This window comes from Lynx rufus, unplaced genomic scaffold, assembly GCF_022079265.1.
Source record: "Lynx rufus isolate CCGP_SWC_20201006 ecotype Redwood Valley unplaced genomic scaffold, mLynRuf1.p SCAF_13, whole genome shotgun sequence".
In the NCBI taxonomy this organism is placed as follows: Eukaryota; Metazoa; Chordata; class Mammalia; order Carnivora; family Felidae; genus Lynx; species Lynx rufus.
Genome location: NW_025814827.1, coordinates 927,773 through 953,530, shown reverse-complemented (window position 1 = coordinate 953,530; position 25,758 = coordinate 927,773). Strand labels below are relative to the sequence as shown.

The 25,758-nt window shown below is 34.7% G+C and overlaps 1 protein-coding gene across 5 annotated transcripts in view; it reads left to right on the top strand.

The window, feature by feature from the left end:
• Positions 1 to 25,758, top strand: part of SCAPER (S-phase cyclin A associated protein in the ER) — a 508,319-nt gene that overhangs the window by 224,111 nt on the left and 258,450 nt on the right. For all 5 annotated transcript variants that reach the window (XM_047074743.1, XM_047074740.1, XM_047074744.1 and 2 more), the window contains one exon: positions 1,429 to 1,565. In XM_047074743.1, the coding sequence (XP_046930699.1) occupies positions 1,429 to 1,565 (137 nt within the window). The remainder of the gene's footprint in view (positions 1 to 1,428; positions 1,566 to 25,758) is intronic.

Genomic DNA, 25,758 nt, shown 5'->3' with positions numbered 1-25,758 from the left:
AACATTCTGGGAAGAGTAACTGTATGTGGGGAACATAAGCATTTTGTTGTGGACTATTATTTTGGAAATGCTTATGATGGAAATACTTTATCTAAGTGGAAATTTGTAGTAGACAGTTTGATATAGGAGTGGAGTTCAGAGGAGAGGTCAGAGCTAGAGCTAAAAATTTGGGAATTGCCTGTGTATAAATAATATTTCAAGTCACTGCACTTGATGAATGAGTTTGGATAGAGAAGTATATAGCTCTGGGATATTCCAACATTTGCTCATGCAGAGCAAAAGAATCCAACAAAGAAGACTTAGAAGGTGCAGCTGGTAAGTTAGGAGGACAGTGTAATGTCTGGAAGCCTAGTGAAGAAAAAGTGTCAGGAAAGAGGAAGTGATCTACAGGGCTAAGGGTGTTAGAAATTTGAGGAGAAGATCTAAAACAATTTCTAGAAAAGAGTGTGTAGAGAAAATAGTTTAAGGTTCCCTAATTGCCTGGCAATACTAGGGGCCATTTGAGTATGACATTTGTAATGTCATAAATTTAAAGTGAGAGTAGTCAACACAGTTCATAATTACAGCCACATTAATCTGGCCAGGTATGGGCACAGAGTAGGGTGGGAGTTGGATTTAGAATTGGGATTTTGCCATGCAAGTATGAGTGAAGAAGAGAGGGGAAGGGAATGAACATGCTGTGTACATGCAAGGAAATGGTTATAGTAATGGGCTGTAAAATCTAACATTGATAAGGAGGGACATGGGGCCAGAATCTGTGCGCTCCAGCCAAACCACATCGCTGTTTCCAGTAACCACATTCTACTTTCATCTCTTTTTGTGTGTTCTGAAATGCCTTTTTTAATTTTTCCTTTCTGCCACCTTTCCCAACACTCAGCTCAAACAAACACACATATATCTAATATCTGTATGTTCAAATTCAGTCCATTCTTCAAGAGATAGCAGACATGGTACTTCCTTCTTGAAACCTTTCCCCTTTACCCCCAGTGAACATTGCTTTTGTTTCCCTTTTGGGCTCCTATAGCATCCCATCTTTCTAATCGACACTTACTACTGGATATTATAGATTTGTGTGTGTATGTGTGTGTATACACACACACACACACACACATATGTACATATGTACATTTACATATACATATACATTTTTTTTTTACCTCTCAATGCTGTGTGGTTGTGAGGGATAGGGATATGTCCTTGTATCCTTAGCATTTATAACAGTTGATGTACAGAAAAGGTTTGATAAGTCCATGAAAATCTTAAGTAAAACATTTCTTCAGTGTTTTCCAAAGGAATTGTGAAAAACAGAATTTCGTAAATATTACTTTACTTTTATCTATATACTTTTTTATACTCACTATAGTCTGTAGCAATGCTATGTTATTCTTTAACCATCATCAATGTTATTATCATTTATTTATCTTGCAGGAGCATCTTTCATTAAAGAAGTATATTATTGACATTGTGGTTGAAAGTGCAGCTCTACCAGAACCACTGAAAGATGGAGACGAGAGGCAGAAAAATAAAAAAAAAGCCAAAAAGATAAAAGCCCGGATGAACTCCAGGTACCATAAATATCCTTAAAAAGAAAAGAAAACAAAAACTTTAGTGATATATCCTTGCTAATGTATATCTAAGGAAGACCCTGTGCCCTCCCAAAAAGTTTAAACTTGTTTGCTTCAAGAAAGCTTTGAAAATAATACTGATGAGCCTAATTTATAGCCACTTTCTTTGATTGAGAAAGAAAACTGCGTATTGATCTAAAGCCCTTGCTTTCACCTGTTAAGAGCTCTTCTTATAATTGGATGCCAAAGCCTTGCCAAACCTGTGCCTCCTCCAGCATACAGTAGTATGTTTAAGTATGTGTAAACTAAGCCTATTTTTCTTTCCAACTATTGATTTTTAAATGAGGTATCAAAGAAAATCAATAGCAATCAACAAATAGAAGTCTGCTGGCTATAGTGTCAAATCCCATGACTAGGTTTAATCAATTTGGTTGCTGTCACAACAAGAAAAAGTTCAAGAAATATCTTCAAATGGAAAGTGAGTTGTCAGACCCGTAGTTTATCATCAGCCTCCAAAGTACCATCTGAGGATCAGACAGCTATGTAGTACATCATTGCCTTACATGCTTGTAGCATCATCTGATGACTGATGAGTCTTATTCAGGACACAAGTGTAGTTCCTCAGTAGTAGATGATTTTTGCTATTTGGGAGTAGGTAATCTAAATGTGTTGTTTTACCTTTATCAGCAAATGTCTTGAAAGTTGGAGAAGCTTGATCCCATGGGATTATAGCAATATAGTTCTAGAATAACAGTGAATGATGGTTATCACTCAGTAGTTTCCAATTTCAGATTGTAATCAAAGGTGTCCATTTCATCTTACAGAATCAATGAAAACTTCAGAGTATTCATTCAAGCAAAGAATAGAAAAGGCTTTTTTTATTGTATTTTTTGAGATCCCACTAAGTTTCTAAAAATAGTTTCACAGTGCACTTGAGGGTATTACTGACCTTCATTTCTAGTTTATGCTAAGAACTTACCTCCTGACACTGAAATGCTATACAGTCCATTTTTGTAAGCTCTTTTTTCTCTATGTACATATTCCCTTGGTAAGCTCCCACTATCTGTGGTTCTAAATGTCCTCTACTTGGTGATGACTACCAATTTTATATCTGCAGTTTTACTCAAACACAAGCTCTTGCTGTTTCCAGAACCCCTCTTTGACCCCATAGTCTTCTCTGTCACAGTAAATAGATACTTTATTCCAGCTTTTATGCCAAAACCCTTCCTTGTCCTTTCTTTCTCCCACATCTCACATCCAGTCCAACTACAAATGTTCAAAATTTGACTACCTCTAACTTCACTGCTTACCCTGAACCAATCCTTTATCATCTCTCACCTGAGTTACTGTACTGGCTCTGTGATTAGTATCCTTATTTCTGCCTTTGCCTCCTTGTCTATTCTAAATACTCTAGCCAGAGTGAGCCTATTAAAATGTAAGTCAGTCATGTCACTTCTCAAAACCTGAGGGCTCTTTACACCTCAGGTTTCCTCTCCCCACATATATCCATACACTTAGCTCCCTTATCTCCTTTGGTCTTTGTTCAAATGTCACCTTTTCGATGAGGCTCTCCTTGAGAGCTTAACTTGTTTTTTCATTTTGTTTGTTTGTTTTTAAATATAAGTAATGGTAATTTATTAAATAAAATCTTAAAATTATAGGAAAAATACCTATAATTCTGTTGTTAATAATTTGGCTTAAATATCCTCTTTATGCATACCTACCTATATCTATAGACTTTTTTCTTCATTGTGGTATGATGTATTTAGGTGAAATGTAGAGATCTCCAATGTAGAGTTTGTTGACTTTGACAAATCTAGGTACTCATGTAATCCACACCCATCAAAATTGTCTTTGTACCTCTTTCCAGTCAGTTTCTCACCAGCCCTGGTGCTTGGTAATCACTGATCTGCTTTCTGTCATTATGGATTTCTTTTTCCTGTTCTGGAAAGGCATACAAATGAAATCAAACTCCTTTGTGGCTAACTTCTTTTACTAAGTGTATTGTTTTTGAGATATATCAGTGTTGTTGCATGTGAGATAGTTTGTTTCTTTTTATTGTTGCACATATTCATTGTGTGCATATCCTATAATTTTTATTTATTCATCTGTTGATAGATTTTGGGTTTCCAGTTAGCATTTGTAAGTTAAGCTCCTGCCAGGTCTTTGGGTATATATGCATTTTCATTTCTGCTGGGTAAATACCTAGAAGTGGAATACCACACCATTTTCCATAGTGGTTGTACTCTTATACACTCCTGTCAGCAATCTGTGGGAGTTCCAGTTGCTCCACAATCTTGCTAGTACATACTTAATGTTGTTCTTAAAATTTTGGCCTATTTTCAGTGAGAGTGTAGTGTCATCTCATTGCGATTCTAATTTACATTTCCTTAGTGACAAATTATATCACGCATCTCTTTATGTGCTTTTTAACCATTCGGTATCTTTCTTTATGAAATGTGCATTGAAGGTTTTTGCCTATTTTAAAAGTTGTTACCTTACTTTTGAGTTTTTTATATGTTTTGACTACAAAGTTCTTTGTCACATATGCATTGCAAATGTTTTCTTGTAGTCTGGAAATTGTGTATACATTTTCTTGAAGATAGCCTTTGATAAGGAAAGGTTTTTACTTGTGATGATGTCTATTTTGGGTTTTTGGTTTCTAAGAGATCTCTGCCTAAACAAAGGTTTAAAAAAGCCTTTTATATATTTTTTAGAAGTTTTGTTAAGTTTTACTTTTGCATTTAGGCTATGACTCATCTCAAATAAACTAATGGTCAGATGCCTAGGCCCAAATTTATGTTTCTGTACAGGTAACCAGTTGTTCCAACACTATTGCTGAAAAGGTTTCTTTTCCCATTATACTCTGTTAGCACTTTGGTTTAAAAAAAAAAAAACAACTTATGAGCTCTAATAGTTTTGTACATTTATAAGATTTCTTTATGTACATAAACATATCTGAGAATAAAAACAGGTTTTTTTAATTATATACTATTTATTTCTTTTTATTGTCTGTTATCTTCAGCAAAATTTGAATAGAAGCTTTGGTCCTGATCTTAGGGAGAAAGCCTTTAGTTTTTCACCATTAAGGTATTCTGTTAGCTATAGTTTTTTGTAAATGCCCTTTATCAGGTTGAGGAAGCTTTTTTTTTTTTATTCTTAGATTCCTGAGAGTTTTTTTCATAAATTGATATTCCATGTTTTCAGATGCCTTTTTCTGCATCTATTGAAATGGACCTTTTAGTTTTATCAATGAAGTATGTTATATTGATTTTTATAACAGCTTTATTGAGATATATTCACATACTATACAGTTCACCCACAAAATCTACACAACTCTATATTGATTATTGGGGAATAATTGACATACAACATAATGATTCGATATTTTTATATATTGTGAAATGATCACTACAATAAATCATTAACATCTGTCACCATACATAGTTACTGATTTTTTTTCGTTTTCTTTAAGATTTGCTCTCATAGTAACTTTCAAATACATAGTACACTACATCCCCATCACATTTGTTTTATAACAAGAAGTTTGTACTTTTTAAAAAAATTTTTTTAATGTTTATTTATTTTTGAGAGAGAGAGAGAGAGGGAGAGATAGCACAAGCAGGGGAGGGACAGAGAGAGAGGGAGACACAGAATCAAAAGCAGGCTCCAGGCTCTGAGCTGTCAACACAGAGCCTGACGTGGGGCTCAAACCCATGAACTGTGAGATCATGGCCTGAGCCAAAATTGCGTAACTGACTGAGCCACCCTCATGCCCCAGAAGTTTGTACTTTTTAACTCTCTTCAACCATTTTGCCCACCTTCATCCCCCACCTGTGACAATCACCAGTCTATTCTTTGTGAAGAGCTTGGTTGATTTTGGGTTTTTGGTTTTGTTGTTTTTTTTTTTTTTGGTCTTTTTGTTGTTGTTACCAAAATGAGATCATATGGTATTTGTCTTTGTTTGACTTATTTCACTTAGCATAATGCCCTCAGAGTCCATCTGTGTTGTTGCAAATGGCAAAATTTTATTCATTTTTATGGCTGAGTAATATTCTATTGTGTATATACACTTATACACACCCCACATTTTCTTTATCCATTCACCTGTTGATAGACACTTAGGTTGTTTCTATATCTTGGCTATTGTAAATAATGCTGCAGTGAACATGGGGTGCACATATCTTTTCAAGTTGGTGTTTTCATTTTCTTTGAGTAAATACCAGAAGTGTAATTACTGGATCGTATAGTACTTCAATTTTTAGGTTTTGTTTTGTTTTTTTGTGGAACCTCCATACTGCTTTCCATAGTGGCTACGCCAGATTACATTCCCAGCACAAGGGTTCCCTTTGTTCCACATCCTCACCAACAGTTGTTACTTCTTGTCTTTTTGATAGCCATTCTGACAGGTGTGAGGTGATATCTCATTGTGGTTTTGATTTGCATTTCTCTGATGATTAGTGACATTATACATCTTTTCATGTGTATGTTCCCCATCTATATGTCATCATTGAAAAGTGTTCAGATCTTCTGCCCATTTTTTAATCAGATTTTTTGTTTGTTTGTTTTTGAGTTGTATGAGTTATTTATATTTTGGAGATTACCCTTTTATCAGATGTATGATTTGCAAATATTTTCTCCCTCCTAGTAGTTGCCTTTTCATTTTGTTAATGGTTTCTTTTGCTATGCAGAAGTTTGCTAGTTTGATGTGTTCACACTTGTTGATTTTTTGGTGCCAAATCCAAAAAAATCTTCACCAAGACCAATGTAAAGGAGCTTACCACCTGTGTTTCCTTCCAGTACTTTTATGGTGTCTTGTCTATAATCCATTTTGGGTTAATTTTTATATATGGTGTAAGATAGTGTTCCAGTTTCATTCTTTTGCATGTGACTGTCCAGTCTTCTTAATACTATTTACTGAAGACCCTGTCCTTTCTCTGTTATTTATTCTTAGCTCCTTTATTGTGTATTATTGACCATGTATGTGCATTTTTCTTTTCTGGGTTCTCTTGTTCTAGTGATATATATGTCTGTTTTTATGCCAATACCATACTTTTTTGATTACTGTTACTTTGTAATGTAGTTTGAAATCAGAGTATGATACCTCTAGCTTTGTTCTTTCTCAGGATTTCTTTGGCTGTTTGGTTCTTTTATGGTTTCATACAAATTTGAGAACTGTTTGTTCTAGTTCCATGAAAAATGTCATTGGAATTTTGATATGGATTGCACTGAATCAGTAGATTGCTTTGCATATTATGGACATTTTAGCAATATTCTTCCAATCCTTGAGCACAGAATATCTATCCATGTATTCAATGTTTTCTTCAATTTCTTTCATCAGTGTCTTGAAGTTTTTAGTGTACAGGTCTTTCACCTTCTTGGTTAAATTTAATACTGGATTTTTTTTTGATGTAATTATAAATGGGATTATTTTTTAGGTTTTCCTTTCTGATAGTTATTAGCATATAGAAATACATCAGATTTCTATATATTGATTTTATACCCTGCAACTTTACTGAATTCACTTATTCTTACAGTATTTTGGTGGAGTCTTTAGCGCTATATAGTATCATGTCATCTGAAAATAGTGACAATTTTATTTCCTCCTTATCAATATAAATACCTTTTATTTCTTTTTCTTGCCTAGCTTCTCTGGCTAGTACTTACAATACTACGCTTAATAAAATTCGTGAGAGTAGACATCCTTGTCTGTGGGAAATAAGTTTAAGAATTCTGTATGCTTGCACCAGTGGGTTAACAAGGCTTAGGGCGGAAAGCCACTACAGGGCAAAAGTGCCCAAGGCCAGTCATTAAGTAAGACAAAGCATAGAGGTGGAAAGCCGCCACCTGGGTGAAAGCGCCCAAAGTTAGTCACTAACTAAAACAAGGCTTAGGGCAAAAAGCTGTCTCCACAGGATGAAAGCATTTGAGAACAATTAGAGGTGGAAAGCTGCTGTGGGGTGAAAGTGCCCAAGGTTAGCTAATGAAAAGGGTGCTTTGTTAGCCTTGAGGCAGCATGCTCCAGCAATCTTAAACTTTGGAGATAACAGCTAGTTGGCTGTATTGTCACAGAGAAACTGTTCATCTGGCACCAATATAGCATTGTGCTTTAATCTCAACTTCTAATGCCACTCGCCCCCCAAACCCTTTGCTTCTTACACAAATTAATGGTCACTATCTTATTGTTTTCTTCTGCGCATTCACTGCATTTGTAAAATCTTTTTTTTTTTAATTTTTTTTATTTATATATATATATATATATATATATATATATATATATATATATATATATAATTTATTGACAAATTGGTTTCCATACAACACCCAGTGCTCATCCCAAAAGGTGCCCTCCTCAATACCCATCACCCACCCTCCCCTCCCTCCCACCCCCCATCAACCCTCAGTTTGTTCTCAGTTTTTAACAGTCTCTTATGCTTTGGCTCTCTCCCACCCTAACCTCTTTTTTTCTTTTTTTCCTTCCCCTCCCCCATGGGTTTCTGTTAAGTTTCTCAGGATCCACATAAGAGTGAAAACATATGGTATCTGTCTTTCTCTGTATGGCTTATTTCACTTAGCATTACACTCTCCAGTTCCATCCACGTTGCTACAAAAGGCCATATTTCATTTTTTCTCATTGCCACGTAGTATTCCATTGTGTATATAAACCACAATTTCTTTGTAAAATCTTGAGAGCTCAATAAAATAGAGACAAAACCCCTGTTTGGGGCTCTTGTCTCCTCCCGGATATCAGCCTGTCTCGTATTCAATTCTGTGTCCACTCTCTTGCTGGACAAGAGAGAATTCCAGACTCAAAGTCTGAGACACTTGTCATGTTCTTGATCTTAGAAGAAAAGCTTGCAACTTTTGACTTTGTCATATATAGCTTTTATTATATTTAGGTATGTGCTCCCTATACCCATTTTGTTGAACGTTTTTATCAAAAATGGATGTTGAGTTTTATCAAATGCTTTTTCTGGATCTATCAAAATGATGCTATTTTTAATTTTAATTTTGCTAACGAAGTGTATTATGTTGATTCATTTGGGAAAATTGAACCATATGTGCAACTTGGGAATAAATCTCAATCATGGGGTATAACTCTTAATGTGTTGTTGAATTTTGTTTGCTAATATTCTATTGAGGATCTATAATAATTTTTGAATATTAAATCAAGCTTATATTCCTGGAATAAACACCCTTTCCTTAGTATTTATTATCTTTTCTATATATCGTTAGATTTAATTTACTAACTCTTTATAAAGGATTGTCACATTTATGCTTATGATGAATATTGATCTGTAGTTACCTTACAATGTCTTTGGTTTTGGTATCAAGAGAATGTTGGCCTCATTAAATGAGTTTGAGAACTAGTCCCTTTTCTATTTTTGAAGGGATTTCTAGATGATTGGGTTTTTCTTATTCAAATGATAATATTAATAAGTGAAGTCATATTTCTTCCATCAGTTTTGGTAATCTGTGTCTTTCAAGTAGTTTGTCCATTTGATCTAAGTTGTTGAACTTATTAATGTAAAGTTGCATACAGTTGTCCGTTATACTTACGGTTTTTGGTACTGTACATAGGAAGGTTGGAAGTCAACACTCACTCCATCCTAACAAAAAGTCAAAATCTGAACAAACTGAAAAATTAGCAACTCTTCTTAGGATCTGTAAGACAAGTGAAATAAAAGGGCAAACTGCAGCCCCTAAAAGTGGAGAAACAGACAGGCAAGTAGAGACTTACAGGTTACTAGACCAGATACCTATAAGCAGAAACCTCTGTAGAAACCAGTACTGGGATAAGAAAACCTGCATCTCTGGAGGTTCAGTGTGGACAAGGCTTAGAGTCAAAACTACAGGATATCCCCACACTTTGTTAAGTTTTACCTCCAAGAGCTTGACCATGTTCTTATATTGAATGCCAGAGAAAAATCTTGCCACACTTCTACTTCCAGCATGGGGAGGGGATAAGGAACCATTTTGAAATATAAAGATGCCTGCCCTGGGCAAAAGTATTTAATCAGAGCCTAACATGCTGGTGGTTTAGCAGAGATTAATTGACTTGAGGGAAGGAAAATACCTTCCCTTTAATCTTTCACCTGAAGGAAGGGAGAGAGAAGGGAAATACTCAACTCCAGCCCATTTTAGCCATTCTGTCCTACCTCAGGGAAGAAAAGAGCCTGAGAAGCACTTGTGAAGTTTAAAGTTAACAGGCCCTGGTACAATAAAAGACAGACATAATCACGGGAGTAGAGAATGTTCTCCTTCTCTCATACCTTATTACCATATTACTAAAGGCCTATTTATAACAGTTCCATATACTCTGTCTATATCATGTCTAGCTGTCAAGTAAAACTACAGGACTTACTAAAAGGTAAAATATGGTTTGAAGAGACAGAGCAAACATTGGAGTTAGACTCAGATATGCTAGGGATATTGGAATTGTTACACTGGAAATTTAAAACAATTTGATAAATATGCTAAGTGTTCTAATGGATAAAGTTGACAGCATGCAAGAAGAGAGGACAATTTAAGCAGAGAGAAATTCTAAGAAAGACTAAAAAAGAAATACTAGAGGTTAAAAACACTGCAGTAGAAATGAAAAATACCTTTGATGGGCTTATTACTATACTGGACATGACTGAAGAAAGCATCTCTGAGCTTCAAGATATTGAAAAAGAAACCCCCCCACCAAACCCCTGAAATAGACTCACAAATACAGAGAACAAATTGATGGTTGCCAGAGGGGACATGAGGGAGAGATGAGTGAAATAGGTGAAGGGGACAAAAGGGTACAAACTACTAGTTATAAAATAAATAAGTCATGAGGATGTAAAGTACAGCATAGGGAATATAGTCAATAATACTGTAATAACTTTTTATGATGACAGATGATAACTACACTTATGGTGAGCATTTCACAACGTATAGAATTGTGAAATCACTATGTTGTATACCTAAAACTAATATAATATTGCATGTCAACTGTACGTAAATAAAAAATAAAAATTCAGGGTGGCTTGGTGGCTCAGTTGGTTGATTTCTGCTCAGGTCATGACCTCACAATTTGTGAGATCAAGCCCTGCATCAGGCTCTATACTGACAGCGCATGGCCTGCTTGGGATTCTCTCTCTGCTCCTCCCCTGCTTGTGCTGTCTCTCTCTCTCTCTGTCTCTGTCTCTCTCTCAAAATAAATAAACTTAAAAAAATTAGAATTAAAAATAGTGTTAGGTGTGTGAGACAGTTAATTAAAAAATACTTTAGTAAAAAAGAAAAAACTTCCAAAACCAAAAGCAACAGAAAAGACTGAAAAAAAAAACCCCAAAACCCTCAAAACATAATATCTAAGATCTATGAGACAACTACAAAGCACATAACGTGTAAATGAGAATACAGGAAGGGGAAGGTAGGGCAAAAGGAACAGAAGCAGTATTTGAAGCAGTGATGACTGAGAATTTCTCCAAATTAATTTCAGATACCAAACCACAGATCCAGGAGACTCAGATAACCTCAATCATGATAAATGATTCCCCTCCCCCCCCACCCCCGCCAAAATCCAAATGACACATTGGCGTATATTCAAGCTCAGAAAAACAAAAAGAATCTTGAAAGAAAGCAGAGGGAAGAAAATGCCATACTTATGGTGGAACAAAGATAAGAATTACATCCAGCTTCCCTTCAGAAAGCATGCATGAAAGCTCATATGGAGCATTCATTAAGGTAGACCACATTTGGGGCCAGAAAAGACACCTTAACAAATTTAAAAGAATAGAAATCATACAGTGACTATTATTAAACCACAGTGGAATTATAATAGAAATCATGATTAGAATGCTGAAATTTCCCCAAATGCTTGGTGATTAAAGAAAACACTTTTAAGTGATACATTGGTTAAAGAGGAAATCTCAAGAGAAATTTAAAAATTATTTTGACCTAAATGAAAATGAAAATACAAGTTACCAAAATTTGTGTGATTCAGTAAAAGCAGTACTTAGAATTAAATTTGGATATTAGAAAAAAGAAAGATCTAAAATCATCTAAGATTCCACCTTAGGAAACTAGTAAAAGAAGAACAAATTAAATCTGAAGTAAGCAAAACAAAAGAAATAAAAATTATTGCAGAAGTCAATGAAATTGAAAAGAAATCAATAGAGAAAATCAAGACCAACACCAATAATACTAGTTCTTTGAAAGATAGATAGCATTGGTAAACTTCTAGTTAGGCTAAGAAAAAAAGGAGACACAAATTAATATAAATGGAAGAGGGGATATCAGTAAGATCCCATGGACATTAAAAGGATAATAAAGAAATACTATGAATATCTTTTTTCCCACAAATTTGATAACCTAGGTGAAATCAACAGTTTATTAAAAGACACAATTTACGGGGCGCCTGGGTGGCTCAGTTGGTTAAGCGGCCGACTTCAGCTCAGGTCATGATCTCGTGGTCCATGAGTTCGAGCCCCGCGTCAGGCTCTGTGCTGACAGCTCAGAGTCTGGAGCTTGTTTCAGATTCTGTGTCTCCCTCTCTCTGACCCTCCCCCGTTCATGCTCTGTCTCTCTCTATCTCAAAAATAAATAATTGTTAAAAAAATTAAAAAATAAAATAAAAGACACAATTTGCCGCAATTCACACAAAGAATAGACAATTTAATAGGTTTATATCTATTAAAGAAGTTGAATCAATAATTAACTTCCAAAATGAAGTACCAGGCCCAGATGGGTTCACTGATAAAGTCTACCAGACATTTGAGGAAATTATACCAGTTGTGTACAGTGTCTTTCAGAGTATAGAAGCAGAAGAGATACTTAACCAACGCATTCTATGATGCCACCATTATTTAATACTAAAACCAGGCAAAGATATTAGAAGACAAGAAAATAGATCTCTTTTGTGGACATACATGCAAAAATCCTGAAAATAATATTAGCTAATTAAATCCAACAGTGTATAAAAAGAATTATGACCAAGTGGGACATACCCCAGATATGCAAGGCTGATTCAAAATTTGGAAATCACTTAATATAATCCATCACCTCCATAGACTAAAGAAGAAAAATCACATGATCATATCAGTAGATGCAGACGAAGCATTTAACAAAACCCAGCACATATTCACAACAAAAACTCTCAGTAAACTAGGAATAGAAAAGAACTTCCTCAGCTTTTTAGAATATCTACAATATATGTGCAATTAATAAAATACTTAATGGTAAAAACCTGAAGCTTTCCCACTAAGATCAGGAACAAGGCAGGGATGTCCTCTCACCATTCATTTTCCACATCATAATGGAAGTCCTAGATACTGCAGTAAAACAAGAGAAAGAAATAAAAGGTATACTGGGCATCATGGGGAGGAAGGAAATAAAACTGTCCTTGTTTGCAGATGACATGATTATGTACATAATAAATTTGGAAGAATTGACCAAAAAAAAGCCCTCCTGGGACTAATAATTATAGTAAGGTTTCAAGATGCAAAGTTAATATACAGTGGTCATTTTTCTCTTTACTGGCATTGAATGTAGAATTTGAGATGGAAGAAAAAAACCACAATACCACATACATTAGTAACCCCCCAAATTAAATACTTAGGTATAAACCTAACAAAATATGTACAAGCTCTATGTAGGAATACTACAAAACTCTGTTAAAAGAAATGAATGGTAGTTATATACCTGACACTAATGTAATATTGTATGTCAACTATACTCAAAAAAAAAAATGGAGAGATATTATTCCATGTTTATGAATGCAGAGAATATTGTCAAAATGTCAGTTCTTCCCAGGTTGGTTGCATTGATTCAATGCAATACCAGTCAAAATCCCATCAAGTTATTTTATGGATATTGGCAAACTAATTCCAGAGTTTATATGGAGAGGCAAAAGACCCAGATTAGACACTATACTATTGAAAGAGAAGAACAAAGTTGGAGGATTGACAATACCTAACTTCAGAACTTATTATAAAACTATAGTAATTAAGACAGTATGGTATTAGCAAAAGAATTGATAGATAGATCAATGCAAAAAATAGCCCAGAAATAGACCCATATAAACAGAGTCAATTGATCTGTGACAGAGGAACAAAGACAATACAATATGGGAAGGATAGCCTTTTCAACAAATGGTGTTGGATGACTGGACATCCACAGCTAAAATTGAATCTGGACACTGATTTTACACTTTATACATGTCATTTACATTTGTCCAAACCCACAGAATATAGAACACTTAGAGTGAATCCTAATGTAAACTATGGATTTGGGGTGATAATAATGTGTCAGTGTAGGTTCAATAGTTGTAACAAATGTACCACTCTGTTGGGTGTTGTTGACCTTGGGAGAGGCTTAAGCATGTGTGGGGCAACAGGTATATGGGGAATCTCTATACCTTTCTCTCAATTTTTCAGTGAACCTGAAATTTCTATAAAAAATATAGTCTTAAAACATTTTTTTCTATCTTTTTAAACCTCTAAGATTCTATAGTGACATGGCTTTTTTTATTCCTGAAAATTGTGATTGTATTCTTTGATCACTCTGGCCAGGAATTTATCAATTTTAATTAATGAACTTAATTTATGAACTTTCACTGTCATTTGATTTTCATTTTGTTGTATTTCATTTATTTATATTTTAAATTCTTTCTTCCTGGGTTTTCTTTGTATTTATTTTGTCTGTCTCTCTAGATTCCTATTGTATCAGTTAATAAAGAATATTAACATTTATTATTATTCATATTCATTTATTATAATATTATTTCACACTTCCATTTCACACTTCAGTACTTTCCAGTTTGCTTCAAATTTTGAAGCTTTGTTGCTAGATACATACAAATTTAGTATTAATTTATCTCCTTGAAAAATTGATCCCGTTACCATTATATTTCTTAATATTATGATTCTTAATATTAATAACTTCTTAATATTTCTTATGATTAAGTCTACTTTAACTTTATCTATCTACTACTATCTATCTACTTTATCTAACTTTAGTATTCTCATGATAAATCTTTTCCCATTCTTTTAGTTTTAAACTTACAACTTTATCTCCTTATATATTTTTGTGTATTTCTTATAATTGTCTTTTGTGAGTCTTCCTTTTCTGTCTTTTCTGACACTATTTGCAGTTTTTAATCAGTTTATATTTACTGAAACTATTGCTGTGGTTGTTTTATGTTTCACTGTTATCTTTTTTTAATTAAAAAAAATTTAATGTTTATTTAATCTTGAGAGAGAGAGTGCGAGCAGGGAGATGGGCAGAAAGAGAGGGAGACACAGAATCTGAAGCAGACTCCGCTCTGAGCTGTCAGCAAGTCTGATGGGGGGCTGAAACTCATGAACCATGAGATCATGACCTGAGCCAAGTCGGTCGCTTAACCAACTGAGCCACCCAGTTAACATTTGATATATGTGACACTCACTACCTCAACTGAATTGTAAACTCCTTTATGGCAGAGTCTATGTCTTATACATATTCCCCTTCTTTACATGGTGAAGTAACAGGTGTACAGCAGGTGTTTCCTTTTACTCAGGGATTACTGTCCTAGGCTACTAGTTGATACATGAAAAACAGTAATTCTGTATATACTTTAGGAATTTTCATTGTTGTTCATAACAGAAGGGCTAGTATGATACTAGCTAATCTATAATGACTGAAAACAAAATTGTCAAGCAGCATTATCAACATTTCTCCAGTTATTTTTGCTTTAGCACTTACCATCTTCTAAAGTACTATGTATTTATTATTTATTATACTATGTGTATTAGTATACATATATACTATGTATTATATATATTATACTATATTATTTAATATAGTATGTATATTATTTATTTACACATTCCTTTTCTCCCACTGGAATATATACATGAGGATTTTTGTCTCTATTGCTGGCACCTATTAGGTTTTCAACAAACATTAGTTAAAAAGAATTAGATGAGATTGGATTATGAAATTAGTGTTCATATCACTGGGATTTCTTTGGCTTTATAAAAGTAGAGAAAAGAACTATGAATTTACTTTCATAAATCAGAATTCAGCCTTGAGGCATGATGGTCCATTCCAGGTTTAATGGTTATAGTTAGTGAGGGTAAGGCTGTAGGGACCTGATTTTAGATGATGTAAAACCAGAGATATTTGGTCTTCCTTTGACACCAGCTAGATGAGGGACATTGTCTAATGGCAAAGCCAGAATTAGCAGGTGGTTTAAATTGTGGGTATGTGTTCTAAAACTAATTAGTAAGGTTCTATATGACCTATACTGGATGAACTGTGAGAGTGTATGTGGTTCCTTGAAAGTTTTGGCATTCAGGCAAAAAATTTATTCTGAAAGAGGAGTCCATAAGAGGAGTCAGAACTTTGTTTGCTGCTGGAAATTAGGTGGAAAGGATCCATCATGTGGTGCAGAAGAACAAGAAAAGCAAGATAGGCAGTAAAGCTCTAATCACTAGACTGCATTTTAGAACAGAAGTGTGATGACATTAAGCAAGAAATTAGATTTGTGGGACAGATTGTCATTGATGTGGAGTTTGAATGGAGGTAGGAATGAGCAGGGGAGAGAGCTGCTAGTTAGAGCAACTATTAGAGTCATAGGTTTTCACTGTATATAGCCAGACCTGTGTCTGCAGTATTGGCAGCTTGCATATCACCTTTCAGTTATCCAGTGGTAATCACTAGGATAACAGAATCCTTATCTCTGAGAATAAAGGACTTTCAAGAAGATGTTCTGAAATGATGGAAGGAGAGCAATGAGAGAATGAAGGTGTGTGTCTATGTATATCTATATACATATGAATAAATATAGGTATGTAAACATGTAAATGAATATATGAGAAGAGAAAGTGAATTAGGTGAAATTAGCTATCTGTCCATAATGTGTATTTATTTAGAGGTAAATTCAGGTATAGATACATGCACAGACAAACATAGAGTCTGCCTTGAATTTATGTTTGAGATATGATAGTGTTAATCCTTGGCTTACAATTGACCAGTGAGCCCAACCATGGTCATGGAGACTGTAGTTGAGCAGAAGAGAGGCAGGGGAAAGATATAAGGGCTAACAACTATTATAGGATTCTGATGTAGAACTTTAAGGTGAAACCTTTTGCATCCTTTATATGTGTTGGTTATGTCCTCTGTGGTCTTAAGGAATCCATTCAACCCATTATTCAAATATTTGAATGATCAGCAAACAAAAGTGAATAGAACATAACTTCTACCCTTGTGACATTTACAAGGTATTAATAGAGATAAATTACATATAAATAACCCTTATATGAGACAGTGTGTCCACAGTAGCAGAAGAAAGGTACAAATAAGTATTTAGGTGAACTCCAGGGAGAATAAACTTAGTTATGCCTGGGTAGTCAGGGAAGACTACTTATAAAATTGATGATGATGATAAAAAGAAATACATATAAACAAAAAGTGGCTCATATTTATTAAGCTCTTTATTATGCCCCAGATATTGTCTTAGACTAGAAGTACCCATTATAAGCAAAATTAAAATAGTCTGTGAGTGTTCATTGTGTTGGTAATCCTAAGAGCAGAAACCTGAGTAATAGTTTAGATAGCCAATAATAAGGAGATTATCAAGTAATGTATGGCATGATGTTTTTAGAATATGTAACATGGGCATGTATTTATAATGTGGAATATGGAAATCCACTGTATGCTTTTAAGAGAATGAGAGTGAAAAAGTTTGACCTGAAAGACTCTCTGAGACCCTCTGGAAATCAGATTATACTCTAAAAACTATCAGCCAATTAAATATGAAAAAACTCAATTGATAACAAGTGTTGTGTTGCTTTGCAATATGAATTGAATCATGAAACAGGACAATGATTTTCAAACTGTGATCCTTATACTTCTTGCATTGGAGTCAATTGAGATCCTTTTTAAAAGGTAGATTCACACCTAGACTTCAGCTTATTGATTCGGATTTACTTGGTTTTAGTTGAGAAATCTACATTTTAACAAGTTTTTAACTCCTAATGTACCTAACAATTTGACACCTATGATGTTTATAGGAATTTAGAAGTATGGAATCTTAGAGCTAGAAAAGACCTTAAGAATTTAGCTAGTTCTATTGCCTCATCTTACAAATGGAAGAAAACGTAGGCTCAAACCCTAGGGTTCTAAAGGCTACAGTTATAATAAAAAAAATTGTTTTAACTTCCTCACACATAATTAGACAATGGTTCGTTAAGGATCAAAATTAAATGCCAGAATGTTTGGCACAGACATGTGGTGGAGGAGATGGATAGAAGAAAGAAATCCGAAAAAGATTATGTAGATATCTTGATGTGAGCGAAGGAGACAGGAAGAAATTGCTGATGACCCTAGAGATTCTAGCTGTATACCAATGTCCTTGACTGAAGTAGAGCCAAAAGAAGGAAATTCTGGCTTTTGTGACAACATGGATGGGCCTTAAGGGTGTTAAACTAAGTGAAAAAAGTCAGGGGAACAAATACTATATGATTCCACTTATATGTGGAATCTGAAAAAGACAAACTCATAGGAACAGAGTAGAAATGGTGATTGTCAGTGGCTTGGGAGTCAAGGAAATGAGATGTTGGTCAGAGTATCAACTTCCAGCTATGAAATGAGTAAGTTCTGGGGATCTAATAAACAGATTGGTGACAATCATTAGCAATACTATATAACTTGAAAGTTACTAAGTATATACTAAATGTTCCTTCACACACACAAAATGGTAGTTATATGGGTATTGGAGGTGTTTACTAACCTTATTGTATTCATTTTGCAATATATACAGCTAGATATGGATATAGATATAAGGTGATTACATTGTACACCTTAAACTTACACTATGCTATATATCAATTATATCTCAATAAAGTTGGGGAAGAAAAGAAATAGGGGCACAGATAAAGATGATGTGATAGATGCTGTGTGGGTAGGTTTGAGCTATCAAAGGGATATCCCAGAGGAACTGGTAGACAGGGCTCCCATTTGTATGCGTGTTAAATGTCTACTTATTCTTTTTAACTGAAATTTATTTTTGTAAAAGTAATATTTTCCTCCTGTTCTTTGCCTTCAGCATTAGTCTGTGCAGGTATTTATAATACTGCCCTCCTGCTGGAAGCAGTAGCCTAACTGGTGAAAATGTCTCAAGACAGTTCTCAAGAAAAAATCTCATAATGTCTCAAAAGTATACTGTGCAAATCTAAATTTATAAAATGCAGATGGTAATGTGAAAGAAAATAAAGTTGGATAGCTAGAACAGGGTCACATTATAGAGAACCTTGAATGCCATTTAGCAGATTGACTAGATCTTTTGGAAAGGAAACACCATAGGTAACAAAGGGAGTAACATCAAGAAGCCAGTGATTTGGGAAGATTTAAAACCTGTGCTATGCTACAGGGTTACAAGGTTAAGAACTTGAGTGAATAGGAGGTTATTCTACTAATCCAAGCATGAAGTGATAGGCCTTACATTATAGTATACTGCAGAAAAAATTAGGAGTAAAGAAAATAATCAAAAAGTGTTTTAATCTAATAATTTTTGATGATATATTATTTGAAACAATGAAAAATAGAAAATAATTTTGAAATTTCAGTCCAAGGTACTATTGAGAAATCTAGTGAAGTGGATATACAATGGCAACCATGAGTTTTGCTTTAAAGTTGTAGAGGAAAAGATGAAGGTTGAACTACCAAGTGAAGAACTAGAAAAGTTTGACATTTGGACTGAAAGCTGAAGTTATATAGTTAGCATACATTATTATAAGCGTTCATTATTATAATATTAAAATTTCAATGGTGAGAATAATAGTTATTAAATAGAAATTAAAGAAGATGAAGCCTTGCAAAGGGCAGTGATACTGAGCTGTAAAATACAGGGACAGAAACGTCAAGAAGGAATAGAGAGAAAAGGCCATTGTGTTTGATACTAATCAAGATCATTGCAGACTTTCAAGAATGCATTTTTAATGGAGTAGCATGTTTATATAATCATGATTCTGCCTCCATTTTTTCATTGTTGCCATTCTGTTTCTTGAATATACCTTAATGTATTGGCACTTAAAGTTCTGTCTACCCAATCTGAGCTTTCCCCAGATTTATCTGTGACCAGCTTCTTCACTTCATTCAAGTTTCTACTTAGAGTTATCATTATTATTTTTTTTAAGTTTATTCATTTTGAGAGAGAAGAGAGAGTATGTTGAAGGGGCAGAGGGAAAGAATCCCAAGCAGGGCCTGCACCATTAGTGTCGAACCCGATGCGGGGCTCAAACCCACAAACCGTGAGATTATGACCTGGGCCAAAATCAAGAGTCAGACGCTTAGCCAACTTAGCCACGCAGGCACCCCTAGAGTAATTATTTAGAAATCTTTCACGAGGCCCTCTGTAAGTCCCATGACTCCTCAACACACATATATATCCAGTTACTCTATATTGATTGTTCTGTTTTCTTCATAGCATTTCTTATTTTCAGATTTCTTTCCTTCCTTCCTTCCTTCCTTCCTTCCTTCCTTCCTTCCTTCCTTCCTTTCCCTCCTCCCTTCCTTCCATTTCCCCCCACTGTAAACTTTCATATGAGAATAGTTACCTTATTGAGCTTTTTATATCTGAGTTTTTTATATACTGTATGTTTAATGCTGAGAATAATTTTTGATACATTATACATACTCAAATATTTATTTTTTTTTTTTTTTTTTTTATGAAGTTTATTGACAAATTGGTTTCCATACAACACCCAGTGCTCATCCCAAAAGGTGCCCTCCTCAATACCCATCACCCACCCGCCCCTCCCTCCCACCCCCCATCAACCCTCAGTTTGTTCTCAGTTTTTAACAGTCTCTTATGCTTTGGCTCTCTCCCACTCTAACGTCTTTTTTTTTTTTTCTCCCTTCCCCTCCGAATGAATAATAAACATGAATATATGAGAAACTATCTGAAGAAGAAATAATAGTATTAAATCAGATTTCATTTGATTTTCTGTGAAACTAAAATTATTTGGGTATTCTTTTGTTTATTATTTACTTATTATTTTTTAAAATATAATTTATTGTCAAATTGGCCAATATACAGTATGCAAAATGTGCTCTTGGATTTTGGGTATTATTAAAATTGGCAAGGGGCGCCTGGGTGGCGCAGTCGGTTAAGCGTCCGACTTCAGCCAGGTCACGATCTCGCGGTCCGTGAGTTCGAGCCCCGTGTCGGGCTCTGTGCTGATGGCTCAGAGCCTGGAGCCTGTTTCCGATTCTGTGTCTCCCTCTCTCTCTGCCCCTCCCCCGTTCATGCTCTGTCTCTCTCTGTCCCAAAAATAAATAAACGTTGAAAAAAAAAAAAATTTAGGGGCGCCTGGGTGGCGCAGTCGGTTAAGCGTCCGACTTCAGCCAGGTCACGATCTCGCGGTCCGGGAGTTCGAGCCCCGCGTCAGGCTCTGGGCTGATGGCTCAGAGCCTGGAGCCTGTTTCCAATTCTGTGTCTCCCTCTCTCTCTGCCCCTCCCCCGTTCATGCTCTGTCTCTCTCTGTCCCAAAAATAAAAAAATAAACGTTGAAAAAAAAAATTTAAAATTGGCAAGATTAAAAGTGAAGAATGGGACACATGGGGTTTAATTCCTTTATTTTTAAGTTTTTTATTTTAATTCCAGCAAAGTTAACATAGTGTTAATTTCAAGCGTACACTACAGTGATTCAGCATTTCTATACATTACTCACAGCTCGTCATCGTAAGTGTATTCTTTAATTGCCTTCAGCTATTTCACCCATCCCTCCACCCCCCACCCCCCACCCCTTTGGTAACCATGTTTGTTCTCTGTAGTTGAGAGTCTGTTTTTTGGTTTGTCTCTTTTTTTTCCTTTATTCATTTGTTTTGCTTCTTAAATTCCACATGAGTGAAATCGTATGATTTGTCTGTCTCTGACTTATTTCACTAAGCATTATACTCTCTAGCTCCATCCATATTGTTGCAAATGGTAAAATTTCACTCTTTTTATGGCTGAATAATATTCCACATATACTTATGGAATAATATAATAATATTTTATTATAATTTATATATAATATAAATATAATAATATTATATATGTAATATAATATTCCATATAAATTCCATACACACACACATATATGCCATATCTTCTTTATCCATTCATCCATACATGGACCCTGGGGGTGCTTCCATCATTTGGCTATTATGTAAATAATGCTGCCATAAACATAGGGGTGCACGTAACCCTCTGAATTAGTGCTTTTGTATTTTTTGGGTAAATACCCACTAGTGCAATTAATGGGTCCTAATGTAGTTCTGTTTTTAACTTTTTGAGGAAACTGAATACTGTCTTCCACAGTGGCTGCACCAGTTTGTATTCCCACCAACTGTGCAAGAGAGGGTTCCTGTTTCTCCACATCCTTGCCAACACCTTTTGTTTCTTTTGTTGTTGATTTTAGCCATTCTGGCAGGTGTGAGGTGGTATCTCATTGTAGTTTTGATTTGCATTTCCCTTATGATGAGTGATGTTGAGCATCTTTTCATGTGTCTGTTGGCCATCTAGATATCTTAACAATATTTGTTCTTCCATTCCATGAGCATGAAATCCATTTATTTGTGTTGTCTTCAGTTTCTTTCATCGGTGTTTTATAGTTTTCAGAGTGCAGGTCTTTTGCCTCTTTGGTTAGGTTTATTCCTAGGTATTATTTTTGGTGCATTTTTAAATGGGATTATTTTCTTAATTTCTTTTTCTGCTGCTTTGTTATTAGTGTATAGACACTCAACCAATTTCTGCACATTGATTTTGTATCCTAGAACCTCAATAAGTTCACTTATCAGTTCTAGTAGTTTTTTGCTGGAGTCTATAGGGTTTTCTGCATTTAGTATCATATTATCTGCAGATGATTAAAGTTATACTTCTTCCTTACCAATTTGGATGCCTCATATTTCTTTTTCTTGTCTGATTCATGTGCCTAAGACTTCCAGTATTATGTTGAATAAAAGTGGGGGAGAGTGGACATCCTTGTCTTGTTCCTGACCATAGAGGAAAGCTCTCACTTTTTTTCCCATTGAATATGTTTGCTCATATAAAGCTTTTATTATGTTGAGGTGTGTTCCCTCTCAATCAACTTTGTTGGGGGCTTTTATCATGATTGGTGTTAAACTCTATCAGATGTTTTTTTCTGCATCTACTGAAATGATCATATGGTTTTTATCCTTTGTCTTGTTGATGTGATGTGTCACTTTGATTAATTTGTGAATATTGACCCACCCTTGCATCCCAGGAACAAATCACACTTTGAGTGTGGTGAATGATTTCTTTAATGTATTGCTGGATTGGATTCAGTTTGGTAGTATTTTATTGAGGTTTTTTGCATCCTCAAGGTTATTGGTCTGTAGTTCTTATTTTTAGTGGTGTCTTTATCTGTTTTTGGTATCAGGATAATTCTGGCCTCATAGATTGAATTTGAAATTTTTCCTTCCTTTTCGATATTGTGGAATAGTTTGAGAAGAATAGGTATTAACTCTTTAACTATTTGGTAGAATTCGCCTGTGAAGCCATCTGGTCCTGGACTTCTGTTTGCTGGGAATTTTTTTATTACTGATTCAATTTCATTGCTGGTAATTGGTCTGTTCAAAATTTCTATTTCTTCCTGCTTCAATTTAGGGAGATTATATGTTTCTAGGAATTTACCCATTTCTTCTAGGTTGTCCAATTTGTTGGCATATAATTTTTCATAATATTCTCTTATAATTGTTTGTATTTCTGTGGTGTCAGTGGTTATTTTTTTCTTGTGTTACTGATTTTATTTGAGTCTTCTCTCTCTCTCTCTCTCTCTCTCTTTGATGATTTTGACGAGTTTGGCTAGAAGCTTATCAGTTTTGTTGATCTTTAGAGAACCAGTGTTGATTTCATTGATCTGTTATTTTTTTAGTTTCTATTTCACTTACTTCTGTTCTAATCTTTATCATTTTCTTCTGCTGATTTTGTGTTTTGTTTTTTGTTTTTTTTTGTTTTTTTTTTGCTAGCTCCTTTAGGTGTAAGGTTAGGTTGTTTATTTGTGATTTTTCTTCCTTCTTCAGATAGGCCTGTATTGCTATAAACTTCCTTCTTAAATCAGCTCTTGCTATATCCCAAAGACTTTTTTTCAAAAGTTTTTCTTTAAGTTCCAGTTAGTTAACATACAGTGTAATACTAGTTTCGGGTGTGGAGTTTAGTGATTCATCGCTTACATACAACACAGTGCTTATTACAACAAGTGCCCTCCTTAATACCCATCATCTATTCAATTCATCCCCCTGCTCACCTCCCCTCCAAGAACCCTCAGTTTCTTCTCTATAGTTAAAAGTCTTGTTTCTGGTTTATGTATCTTTTTTTACCCCTATGTCCAGTAGTTTTGTTTCACATATGAGTGAAATCACATGATATTTATCTTTCTTTGACTGTCTTATTTTGCATAGCATAATACTCTCTAGCTCCATCCATGTCATTGCAAATGGCAAGATCTCATTCTTTTTATAGCTGAGTAATATTCCATTGTGTATGTATATGTGTGTGTGTATATGTGTAGGCACACACCCATATACATACACAATGTGTATGTATATATATATGTATACGTATATACAATACATATATATACACATATATATACATATATACACATTATATGTATATGTGTGTATGTATATGTGTGTATGTATATGTGTGTGTGTGTGTGTGTGTGTATATATATATATATATATATAAATCACATCTTCTTTATCCATTCATCAGTCGGTGACATTTGGGCTCTTTTAATTTGGCTATTGGTAATGCTGCTATAAACAGGGTGCATTTATCCCTGTGAATCAGTATTTTTGTGCCCTTTGGATAAATACTTAGTAGTATAACTGCTGGATCATAGGGTAGTTCTATTTTTAACTTTTTGAGGCATCTCCATACTGTTTTCCTGGCTGGCCGCACCAGTTTGCATTCCCACCAACAGTGTAAGAGGGTTCCCCTTTCTCTACATCCTTCCCAACACCTGTTGTTTCATGTGTTGTTAATTTTAGCCATTATCACTGGTGTGAGATGAGATAACTCGTTGTAGTTTTGATTTGTATTTCTCTGCTGATGTGTGATGTTGAGCATCTTTTCATGTATCTGTTAGCAATCTGTATGTCTTCTTTGGAAAAATGTCTATTTCTTCTGCCCATTTCTTAACTGGATTATTCACTTTTGGGTATTGACTTCTACAAGTTCTTTATAGATTTTAGATACTAACCCTTTATCAGATATGTCATTTGCAAATATCTTCTCCCATTCCATAAATTGCCTTCTAGTTTTGTTGATTGTTTCCTTTGCTATGCAGAAGCTTTTTTATCTTAAGTCCCAATAGTTTATTTTTGCTTTTGTTTTCTTTACCTCAGGAGACATATCTAGTAAGAAGTTGCTATGGTTAATATCAAAGAAGTTACTGCCTGTGTTCTCCTCTAAGGTTTTGATGGTTTCTTGTCTCACATTTAGGTCTTTAATCCTTTGAATTTATGTTTGTGTATGGTGAAAGAAAGTGGTCTGGTTTCATTCTTTTTGATGTTGCTGTTCAATTTTCCCAACACCATTTATTTAAGAGACTGTCTTTTTTCCATTAGATATTCTTTTCTTCTTTGTCAAATATTAGTTGACCATATAGTTGCAGATTCATCTGGCTATTCTATACTGTTCCTTTGATCTGTGTGTCTGTTTTTGTGCCAGTACCATATTGCCTTGATCACTACAGCTTTGTAATGTAACTTGGTCCAGAATTGTGATGCTTGTAGCTTTGCTCTTCTTTTTTAAGATTGCTTTGGCTATTCAGGGTCTTTTGTGGTTCCATACAAATTTTAGGATTGTTTGTTCTAGTTCTTTGAAGAATGCTGGTGTTATTTTGATAGGGATCGCATCAGCTGTCTAGGTTGCTTTGGGTACTATAGACATTTTAACAATATTTGTTCTTTCAATCCATGAACGTGAATGTTTTTCACTTTGTTGTGTCATCTTCAGTTCCTTTTGTAGGTATTTTATAGTTTTTCAGAGTACAGATCTTTTACCTCTTTGGTTAGGTGTATTCCTAGGTATCTTATGATTTTTGGTACAGTTGTAAATGGGCTTGATTACTTGATTTCTCTTTCTGCTGATTTATTATTGGTGTATAGAAATGTGACAGATTTCTGTATGTTGATTTTGTGTCCTGTGGCTTTATTGAATTCTTGT